Source organism: Astatotilapia calliptera, chromosome 14 (assembly GCF_900246225.1).
Source record: "Astatotilapia calliptera chromosome 14, fAstCal1.2, whole genome shotgun sequence".
Taxonomy (NCBI): domain Eukaryota; kingdom Metazoa; phylum Chordata; class Actinopteri; order Cichliformes; family Cichlidae; genus Astatotilapia; species Astatotilapia calliptera.
Window position 1 is genome coordinate 17,685,195 of NC_039315.1, and position 12,222 is coordinate 17,697,416.

A 12,222-nucleotide genomic window follows, 5' to 3' on the forward strand; every position below is an offset into this window, starting at 1 on the left:
GAAAGAGGGAAGTTCTGTTTATTGCATCTACTGCTTCTGACCACAATTTGCTTGGCTGTAAATATAGGACTTGGACTTGGAACACTGCGGCTCTGTTGTATTTCCCCTCATGTACTGCTGATTAAAAACATACGCATGCATTGTCAACACATATATTCACTCATTCCAAGGTTAGTCAGGGCCATGATGGATTATCTCTCTTGGAGACTCCATACCCCCCAAAAAGTGCAAGATTTTTCTTTTTTCTTTACAAGTGATTCCCTGACTGGCTGAATCATAGTTCCAGTAAAGGCTATATTTAACAAGCCAATCACCATGCCTGGAACTGAAGACTGCTCTCACCTTTACCTATGAATAGGATGTATCATAACAATTATTTTTGATAATCACCCCAGGTTACTGCTTTAGTTTCTGATCTGCAGATGCGATGAGAATGGCTTGGCAGGAAAATTATACCACACAGGGGCTGTTGTAGCTGACTGCAGTGCATGAGTTACATGTTATGTAGTTATGCAGCTGACTCTGAGATTAAAGGTGTCACCTTGGGGATTTTTTCACCATTCTCTACATTTTTTTTATCTAAAAAAACAAATACAAGCAGAATAATCAATATGTTAATAGTTTTTCCAACAGGAGTGTTTGGTTGGACTTTTGAGGGATGTGGAATTTATTTCTAACATTTAGGATTTCAGTGTCAGTTTAAAAAGAGAGAGAGAGAGAGAAAGTGTAGACATAGAGCACAGAAACAGAGCAGGGATTCTCCGGTGATCAGGATCGCCCCGGCCTAATTGATTGCAACAGTTGTCAGAGTGTTGTCTGTTAGGATGGTGACAGGCGTCTGAAGAAAATGATTAGTTTTCTGTCGGGAGAGAGACAGCTCTGGATGTCCCAAACTGCAAACTAATAAAGGGGGGAAAGCAATAAAGCTCATGGACAGCAGGTTTGACTGTTTTTATAGACAAATCAATAAAATGATAGATGATGGAAAATAACGGCATCTCAGCTGCCGATTTCTACTGGGGTTTCAAATCATGTTCTTTCCCCTCTGCACACACACAAACGCACACAGTTGTAACACATTTCTGTTTTGATAGGAACATGCAGCGACACATCAATAAGTTTATATTTCAGTATTACTTGTCTTTATGCATCGAAGTCTTTGGGATATAAATTACACTTTGAATTTTCCCTTTCCTGTATGTTCAAAGTAAGTGTGTTTATGTTCGTGTGTCATGGCTAACAAAGTAAATCTCCCACTGCAAATCTTTTTGAGACCAGAGGGCCAGTGTCAGGATCAATACCAATGATAGGTCTTCCTCTGAGCCAGCCTCTAATTGGCTCAATTTCTAAAATGTCAGTGTGGTTTTTCTGTGAGCGTGTGTGTGTGTGTGTGTGTGTGTGTGTTTATAGTGTGTGGGCTTGTATATAACTAATATTACTGTGGACCAGTGAACGATGAATCTATCAGCTCCTGTGAAATTTGATCTCAGAGTTTCATTTTGTGTTTTAGCAGATGCAAGCCTCAAAGTGTTGCTATGCAGGAATTTCACCAGTGTTTCAAAGCCTGGTAGCTCGGATGGAACTAAATCGATCCTCTACCGAACGTACCGATAAGCAACGGAGTTTTGTTTTATATATGTAGAAAAGTACAACTATTAATTTAGCTAATATAGTTTGGCTTTGTTACACGTATAAAAACAGCTGAAATATATTAAAGCTGTAAAGAAGTTTTATAATAAATTGCCAAACAAATGTAATGACTTAAAACTGTTTTAATTGTGAACCCTGTATCCACTTGTGTCCACTGCTGTATGTGAATGACGTTAACTGGGAATCGGCGCTCTGTCGCTTATATAGCCTAGAAGTATTGACATGGATGCTTCAGCATTATATTGCAACATAAAGTCGCAATTTGCTAAAACTTGAACTGTGTTGGGTGTCATTTCCCATAGTTGTTTTCAGTTTGCTTTGAATTTCAGTTCTGAAAACTGCATATTCTCTCTCACATTGTCAGGTCTTTATCTTGCAGTATAAACAGCCTTGAGGGGATTGTTGTTGTGATTTGGCGCTATAAAAGTAAAACTGAATCTACTATTGTACCTATTTCTATTTCATATTCCTCTTGCCACATTTTTCTGGTGTGAAACAGTTTCAGCCACATTTGATTAGGCATTTAGTGATTAAAAGGCATTCTGGGAAATATAGACACTTACAAGGCAGAACGCGAGTAGCTAAAACAATAAAGGTGCTTTCCCTTTCGTATTACTGTGCCAGAAATGAAAAGAAATGTCAGAGGTTTATTTGCTTTAACTTTTCCTTATCTCTGCTTTAGGTCTCATTCTCGCCACCGGCGGTCTCGAAGTAGGAGCGGCAGTCGCAGCCGGCGAGGTACCCACAGCCGCAAAAGGAGCCGTAGCCACAGCAGGGACCGGAGCCGGCGCAAGGGCCGTGACCGGGAGAGGGAAAAAGACAAGGAGAGAGGACGGGACCGAGACAAGGACAAAGAGAAGGACAAGAGTAAAGATAAGGCAGAGAAAAAGGGGTAAGTAGGATATTATCCCTTATATGTGAGGTGACAGCACAGGTAGACACAAAGATACCTTAATAAGTCTTAGGTACTGTCGACTCTACTGGACCACAGGAGAGCAGAAAATGCTGATTGGTGTAATACGGACATAAATGCGGAGCTCGGTCTCAGCTCCTCCATCCGTCCATCCATCACTCGATCCTTCCATCCATCAATCCATCATTCCCTTTCTTTCTCCATTTCTCCTTCTCATCAAGCACAAGGCAGCACGGGCTATGTAATGCGATATAGTTCCCTCTTGTAAGAGGAAAATCTCACAGTGATATAAAAATAGATGGTAGTTAGGAGTGTTGCACAGGTTCGGTTTTTACTGAATGCGTTGGTCACCAGATGATTTCTGATGTCTTTAACTGCACTTTTCACCCTCTGGACCCGGCAGCAATAAGTCTAGAAACATAACAGGATTATATGCACCTCCAAATGTCTTTGTTGTCTCTGCCAGGAAAAAAAAAACAATAAAAAAGAGTGTCTTATTATTAAAGTTAGGAAAGTTAGCAAAGGACATCTACACTTGCAAGTTTATGTCTACTAAAGACTCTAATACAGACGAGGAACAGGTTCAGAGTGTTAGCAGTTGTACACTCCACTACAGGTATAACTACCTTAGAGGCTTCTCTTTGCGTCTGCCGATATATCCCTCCCCCATCGCGTCATTCTCTAATGTGATTGGGGGCCACTGTAATACAACTGGTACTCTGTTGTTGCTTGTCACATTGAATGGCACAGATGTGTGTATTAAACTGCGGATCCCAAGAGTGATACAGAGCAGCTGTTGTGCTACACATTAGCTTACCAGACTTTAGAAACTCAGGGACAGGCTGAATTTACTTCACAGTCGACAAAACCTTAAGCCGATTAATTGATTAATTCATCGACTGAAAATTTCATGGCAAATGTAGCCTTAATGCTGATAATAAACAAGTATATTCAGCTTAAGAAAACAATCATGGGCACTTTTCAATTTCGGATAAATGATTAGTTGAGGATCTCATTGGCAGATTAGCAGATGCATTTGTCAGTTACTGTCAAAACTCTTGTTTTAAGGATTGCTTATATTATGCTTAAACTTAACACATAAAGTTTTCTGGGAGGAAACACTTTGAGGGAGTATTTTCTAGGCTTTTCATTGGTTTTTCCTTACAGAAACATGCAGTAATAGCCGTACGACAGTTTCTGATTTTATGACTGTTTGATCTGACTAAAATCTCCATTCCTCAGATGTGTTCTTGATGCAACTGTGCACTCAGATGAGGAAACTTATCACTGTAGCAGTGGCTGTGAGAGACCAGGAATGCTGTATGGTATATCTAAGAACTTTTCTATCTTTTTTTTTGTTAAGTAACGCACTTGAACAACTGTGGCTGGAAATCACGTGTACTGAATCTCATTAACTGAGTTAAATGCCAAGAAAAGGAGGAAATGTATATCTTTGCTAGCACAACAGATTTTATGTATTTAGGAAGTATTATATATTGACATCATTGAGGAAAACACAAGCACGATCACTAATATTGTTAAACACTTATGTGTTATTCAAGATGTTTATTTAGAATTAAAGATCATAGGGTCGTATTTGTTGATAATAACAATTTTTGAAGGATTTCTATGTATTCAGCACTTGTTTTTTCATCACTTTTGTTGGTCGTCAGTGAAAAGCTTGGGTGTTAAGACTTCTCTGTATGGCCAGAGACTGGATATTTGCTTTTAAAGGAAAAGTGCTCCCATTTATTTGCCGCCATTACATATTGCCTTTCTTAGATCAGTATCAGGAAAACAAATAAAGCTAACAGTGAAATGTAAGGCCAGTAGACTATATCCATTTTCTTATTAAGGCTTCAATATCCTTTAGCATCGATAGGAATCTCTTCTTTTATCTCTGACCCTGCTTTAGCTTGTCTGTGTGCATATTTGTGTTAAGTCTGTGCGTGTGTGTGCATTTCCACCTGTGGCAGTGTTGATTTATTTCAAAACTGCCTAAGCCTGTGGAGGTTTAAAGATTGAATAATTTCGACATATGGCGCTGACCCACTAACTGACGTGACATATCGAATCAGCACCCACTTCAGTAGGTGCAACTGTGAAATCTGTTGCAATGCACCGCTGTGCTAAATCCTACCTTTACAAAGCTTCTACATTTTACATGTATATGGTTTTTAAAGATGTTTTTTTAACGATATCAGGGTGTTGATAGAGTTTTTTGCCCTTTTACAAATAAAATATAAACATCTTTTCTTTCCAAGTTGTTAATTCTTTTTTTTTTCTTGTGGGGGTGGGGAGTTTTAACTTCAGATTTAACACTAAAGACATTATTCTCCAAGACATGTGATATTACTTTACAATAGACTATTGCAATTGTTAATTTTTAAAAAAAAATTAGATATAAAAGCATCAAGACAGAACAAGGATGTTCAAAGACACTGACGTAGAGTGAGGTATACAAAATACTTTGTACAATAAGTTACTTGGTAATATTCATTCGCCAAGTGTCCAGTACACACTGGACAGTTCATATCAAGTTACGTTTTAATTCTGGATATAAACTCTCAGTAACTGTCCCATTGCTCCTTGACCACATCGTTTTTACAATTAAGCCTCCCTAAAATCTTCTCACAGACACCAACGCCTGAGAATTAGTCTGGCACAAGTTACTAAACCAACTATAAATACTCCCATTACATACTTATTCAGCTGTTGTAAGGCATCTCTGTCTCCTAGGAGACATGATCTTGGTGACCTGGGCAAATTACACTTCAATTATTGGCCTATATAATCCAAAACATCTCTCCAAAAAGGAAAAACACTGGAACATTTCCATAATCCAAGCACATTAGTGCCTCTTTCAGTCTTGCATTTCCAGCATAAAGAGTTGGCATTTCATTTTAAAATTGATAAATAGTGTTTGAGATGATTTTAGGAAGATATGTTTTCAGCTTAATTTTGACTTTTGATAGTACAACATCACAGGTTGGATAGCTGTCAGTATGGCTGCCATTTATGCCTGCAGATGCTGATATGATCTTATAACTGTCCAAAATCTGCTTGATGCTCACAGGAGTTTAGCTGCCTAGCATGTCCTCTTTCAGCAGAAGTAAGGCAGAAGCAACAAGATGCTTCAGGAATATGTAAAACATTTTTTTCCCTTTTTACTGTATCTAATTTGAGAAGCTACTTCCTCTTCCTTTTCCATTTCCATTCTTCTTCTTTTTTTAATGGCAATGGGGGTAGGGTCTATGCAAGCCCCTGATCCTCACCACTTGAACACAAACACCTGCGCACTCCCACATACTATTACACTCCAGCCTCATTTACATCCAGGTTTTCTTGCTGGGTGATAGGAGAGGAGTGCGGCGGTGGTATGCTGATGGCGGGGCGGGGTGGAGAAGCGGCTCAGGAGCTTTATAGTGTCTGTCAGGATGAAAGAGGGGCCCCTCAGTGCGGCACCCTGACACCGACTCTGTGTGTGCGCACATGTGTTTGGTGTTGTTGTCATTAAACATTTAAGACTCCTCTAGTATGACAGCAGGCAACTTGGTGCTCCAGCGGCATGTTTTCATGCAAAATTTATTGAAAAAGACGAGCTGTTGTTAAGAGATCTTGTTGCTTTTCACCAGTGGCAAAGGGTAAGTGGGTGATTGTAGGGTTGTGTGTGTACTTGTGTACTTCTATGCAAGTGTGTGTGTGTGCGTGTGTGTGTTTACACAGGATTATGTACAAGGTTAGTAGGTCAACTTTGCTCTGGATAAGCATCTGGGTTAGTACTTGCAGAGAGGGTGTTAGTTTCCTTTAATTTAACCACCACTTACATTGTTTACCTTTTCTTTTCATTGACACTTTTCTCAATAAGATTGCATGCTTGTGTCCTGCATGCTGTTTTTATTCAGCATTAAGCTGAATGCAGTGGTGATTTTTAACATGTGCCCAGTGCCCTTTGATGAGCACTTCTCTTTCATGATTTATGATGACAATAATTGAGAAACTATCCTTTTCATGGATGAGAAAAAAAAAAAACAACTCAAACGGTTTAACACAGTTTCATAAAGACATCATGACCTGTTTATTCTCTAGATTAAATTTCAGCAAGCTGTGAGGTTTTTTTTTCCTTTTTAAAATTACCTGAATTACTTCATAAATTTTCCACGAGTAATGAAATATGCCAGGGGCAAAGTTCAAGAAGATCAGATTACATCCAGAGTGTATTTGCTGTCCTCAAAACAATTGTTAGAGTGCATCACCTAAATGAATACACATGCTAAACCTTCAAACCCCTGCACAGCTCTACGGTTACTGTGCAAAAGTCTTGAGTCACCCCACATTTCTTTATATGTCGCTAGGAAATAGATGCAGTGACTCATTGAAATGTGTGCTACCTTGCATGAAAATACAGCATAGAGGCAAAAACTGCTAAATTGTGCCAAATGTTTTGGCAATAGCTCTTTGGGAATCAGATTGCTGGTGCAAAAATAACAAAACATTTGTCAAACTGTCGTATCTCTTACTGTTTTTGTAGATTCTACTATAGAGATGAGAAGAAAGGCTTTTTCTGACAGGCTATTTTTTTCTATTATTTTTTCCTATTTTCTTTTCGTTATGTGTAGACCCAACACTGGTTCATCTCGTGAGTTAGGTACCTTTTTTATTTTTGAATGAGTCATAGATCGGTGTTAAGTATCTTAACAGACAAACAATAAAAAAAAGGACTGGACTGAAAATGAGTGAAAAACTAAAAGACTTTCAGAAAATCTATTGCCCAACAAGAGAGTCTGGCTCCATGGAAACAAAATATAAAGAAACAAACGGTGGCTCAAGACTTTTGCACGGTACTGTAATTCATCAACTACAATGCTGATCTGGAGCAGGATTTATTTTTAGGTGAATCTAAACTCATGCAAGTCTTTCTTTGAAAAAATACCACTAAATTAAGGCCGTCTGAACACCCCTGGCAGGCGATAGAATTACTGCCGAATGACAATTTTCTGAATATATATAAATTAGCTTTGCAGCGCACCAGATACTTTCTCATAATACCTTGTGCACAGGTCAAGATTAATTTTATTTGTCAGAGTTTTATCGTATTCCCTGAAACAAAGTACAAGAGGTAAACAGTGTCTCATGTTAACAAGTGCACATCTGCCCCCAGGCTGGTACTTGACAGAAGTAAGAGCGTATTTCACCTGATGTTCCGACCCAATTCACACCCCTGATTAATGAGCAGACACTGAGAATTTACGCTAACAGATGGCTGTTTCTTCACAGAAAGTGACAGGTTTTAAGCATTTTACATTTTTATTTATTTATTTATTTTTAATCTACAACTAAATTTTATAGTAAGAAGTAAGTGTTTGTTAGTAAGTACGGGTTTGGCATCATTAAACGCTGTAGTGGTTCAGGCTTTGATCAGGCTTGAAGGGATTTTGTTAGGTCGTGGATGGAGAACAGTCTCCAGTTTTTCTGCATTTCATTATATTGTTAATGCATGCATACGCCATACACACAGGTGTGCACACTCTCACTTTTCCCCCTTTTTCTCTTCATCTCAAGCAACCTTCTTGGAATTCAATGCCTTCAACAATTTTTTTTTTACTTCTTTAGGAGAAGCTTTTGCTTTGGGTGGTGCTGACCTCTTTTCTCTGTAACAGATCATAGAGGTACTGCAAGCTTCACATGCTTCACATGCTCATTCTGAGAGGTCTGTCCAATTAGGCTGAACTCCTTGCCTATGCCGGGTCACGGGAACACATTGGTTCATCGTACTCAATTTAATGTAATTTGAGTAAGAAATGGGCACAGGCTGGGCAACCGAGGCACAGAGAGCAGCGTGGAGACCTCATGGCAGCAGAGAGCCATCTTTTCCCTGTGCATGTAAAAGGAGTTTGTCTAATGAGCTTAGGGTTAAAGAAATGAAAAGACATCCTACCTTTCATTAAAGCCTTTTTTTGAAGTCCTTTTCTATGAAAGAATCATTTAGAGGTTTTTGTCTGCTAGAGAGGAACAGCAGTTCAACAGAATAGGACAGCGTAGTTCACATTGGTAGTTTCTTTTTAAAAAAAAACAACCATTAATATAAAACATATTTTCTTGACATTTTTATACAACAAGCCGTCCTCACCAACCCACCCATTGCTGTTTTCTTTCTGTGAATGTGATTGTTTAGTAATTCCTCTCATTAGTCTGTTTTCCCTGCTGACAAACTAAACAGAACCCAACCTCACCACAGGGGTCCCAGCAGGACCTGCAGGCCTGAGTTTGGCTAGCTTTGCTCCATTGCTCAGCCTTAACCTCTGGAAGCCGGGATGCTGTGAGGCAGAGAGAGAAAATAAAACAAGACCCTAGACACCGGCACACACACATTTTCACTTACTACTGTTGATTTTCTCTCCCTTCTTGTCTTACTCTGAGGAAATGATTGTCTGCTTCTTTGCTTCTGTTGAACATCTATCAGCTCATTAGTGTTGGTAATACACAGAGAAAGTAAGTGTGTTTGTGTGTGTGTTTGTGGGTGTGTAGCCCCTGCCTGCGGCATCCTCTCAGCCTGGTGGGAATGTGTGTATGGGTGGTGTGGATGGGACCACTAGCTGCTGCTTCTGTGTGTGTGTGTGTGTTTGTTGTATTTGCATTTCACTGCACTCTTGCAGGACTCTAGGCTGTGTCTGGCTCTGGGAGCGGGTCCGGGGAGGTAAGAGAGACTTCAAACACCGTCCTCGGAAGGTTAGGATACACTCACATTGACTTAAATCAATGAACTGTAAGTGTGTGTTTTATTTGTGTGTGCGTCAAGGGGGGTAGCCTAGTGGCCAGGAGCAAGATGAGACGTGGGTGAAGCTGAAGAGGAGTAGGTGTGCGTGTGTGTAGTCTGGGTGGGGGCTGGGTGGCTGAAATAGGAGTGATGCCTACATGCAAAGGGTGGACAGCGAGCATGTGCACACAGACACACACTCAGGTCCCAGTAGATAAATGCACACACAGTTTGGTTCAGCTGTAGCATTTCTTGGCCTATGGCTGCATGTAGTCGTTATTTCTTTTTTTAATACAAATAATGAGCAGATTAGATTAAAAAACAAACAAATAAAACAAAGTAGTAGTCTTTAATAATAGACTTACTTTACATCTAGATAACCCTTTTAGATACAAAAGCAGGTCATCTAACTAGACTCCACACCCCTTCTCCAAAACCCGGTTTAAGGCCAAAAGAAGTGAACAGTATAACGACTTATAAATAGCTTTGTCAAAAGGGTATTATCATAGGAATCCTCCACAGGGATCTATGCAACTTGTAGCTCCAGAAAATGTATTTGGTCTTTGCCCGTCTGGGGCGATTAATGGTTTGTAAGTGCCACGTATGATGCAGACAGGAGACACAGACAGTGCATTCATTCTGTGGGCGTGACCCATTTCTGAAATTTATGTCACTTGGACTGGTTATGCAAATGTGAAACACATAATTAGTGCTTTTTGGGGATGGTTGGATGGTCTGGGAAGATTTCTTTGGTTCCCGTTGTCTCTGGAAATATTTTTCTGCTTAAAAAAATCATAGAAAAAGGTCAACTTTCACTCCTTCACATTTCTTTGCCTATGTCAGTATTTTACTGAAATAGTGGATGGGTATGGGTACAGTCAGATTGATATTTCCTCCTGAAATTTGAGGTTTTTACAGCTTTGGGATGTTAAACAGCAGTCCCAGGCTATGAGAGATTAGCCTGATTTCAGGGTACCGCCCTGAAACTGAACTGAAAACAAAACTAAAAGTCAATAATGGTGATAATTCTTACTATTATAATGTTTAATATATGATATGATGTATTGTTAGTTATTAACGTTATTATAAATAAGTAATCAGAATCTCTTAAGACTGAAATGAATAAGAGGGCTTTCTTGCTGTGTTTGGCTGAGAATGACCTCCCTGTTTCCTGTGTAAACTGGTGTGTGGGTGTGCATGTGTGTTTGCATAGACAGAGAGGGCGAGAGAGAAAAATCTGGCCACTTTTAATCACAGGAGAAGACACCCTGAGTGAGCGATAGAGAGCTGTGACAATCCACTTACTGCGCTCTGTAATCTGTTTAACCATTTAGTGAGTTGTTAAGGGAGTATGCAAACACTCACATTGGGGGGAAAAAGAAAAAAAAGCACACTAAACACCCTGCAGGCTGTAGCGGCGCACAGGACAACTTGGTAGCAATTCAGTGCCGTTACACATCTAGGGAAGAGTGTGTGTGTTCATTTGTTTGTGAGTGTGTTGATGTCTTTGAGACCTACTGTAGGCACTGAGAGAAGCCAGGCCTGGAGCGTGATGACAGAGACCAGACCTGGCCAAATAGAAGATCCCCCAATCCAATTACCCTGTTCCTCTCTTTTATTTTCTCCTCTTCTCTCCTTGCCTCTCCTCTCCTCATTTTATGGCCTTTTTCTTAGCAGGAGCTAGTGATGGCAGTCCTGGCTGCTGTTTAAGTGGCTGGCTGCTCTGCTTTATGGATCAGGAGAGGATGCGGGCAGGATTATAAGCAGCAGGTTATGAGCAGCAAACACGACGGGCCAGCTCCGATTTTAGGAGGGTTTATGTTGCGCTTGTCGACGAAATACGTTTTTCTGCACTCTCTCTCCCTTTCTGGAAAAGCTGGGTTAGTTTGGTTTGGAGGATGCAGAGTGGTGTTGAAGGCAAGGAGGGGAGCTAAACGAGAAGGCGGTTATGCAGAATGATGTGTAAAAGAGACGCACTGTTAATGTTTAATTTTCTCCAGGCTCCGGTGCTTATTCATCTGCACCAGGGGCAAGGAAAGGTGTTGACTGAAGTCTTTATGAGGAAGGCTGAGAGTGAGAAAACGTTATAGAAAGTGATGTTCCTTTTAGTTGAATTGGCAAAGTAACATGAAGAAGAACAGCAGACGATGGTTTTCAGTTAGCTGAGGAGTACCTCTCACCGTGCATTTGACCTCTGCTGACCTGAGACAAAAATACTGCTCTGCAGGTCTTCCCTGGTGGCATTGATCATTGCAAGAATACCTCCTTCAGACTGAGTAAACAGCTTTCCAGGCATTGAGTTTAAGTACCATGACTCAGTTGTAGAAGTAAGGAAGTAAATCTTGCCTGAGAGGGGTGTATAACAATCATCCTCAGCGGAGGTTTGAAATCGACAGCCATGCTCAGAGTGTTTTTTTTCTTTTGCGCAGAAACGAGCTGAAACAAAAGAGTTGTGATCGTAGTCGCCGATCACGCAAGTGGGTGTGTGCTTATTTGTGTCGCTGATGGAGTTGGCGGCCCCGCACGGCTTATGCTGAACATTTAGTAGCCGCAGGAAACTTACGAAGCCTCCCTCCTCTTCTTCCTCCTTCCCTCCTACCCATTTAGTCTGCCTCTTTTTCAACAGAAGTTTAGATCTCTGGGCCGATGTTTAATTCATTTGTACTAATGTCTTGCTCACTCCGGCTCTCCTTCATCCTCGTGTGCTCTGTCTTACTCTCTCGCCAGCGTAGTCCCTGTGGTTCTCTAATAGAGTTATTCCACCTTGCATCTCACTCATTCTCCCTAACACACACACATCGCTCACTCTACTTCTGTCCACTTTTTGCCAGTAGCGTATATGCATTCTTCATTTTTGTATGATATATCGGCTCTTCTTGCAGTTTAGATGCGTGAGTAATAC

At 40.4% G+C, this 12,222-nt stretch overlaps 1 protein-coding gene across 1 annotated transcript in view; it reads left to right on the top strand.

Moving 5' to 3' along the window:
* The window catches only part of rsrc1 (arginine/serine-rich coiled-coil 1), a 120,194-nt gene that overhangs the window by 18,504 nt on the left and 89,468 nt on the right, over positions 1 to 12,222 (top strand). Inside the window, exon 4 of the mRNA XM_026193065.1 lies at positions 2,333 to 2,542. Coding sequence (XP_026048850.1) covers positions 2,333 to 2,542 — 210 coding nt within the window. The remainder of the gene's footprint in view (positions 1 to 2,332; positions 2,543 to 12,222) is intronic.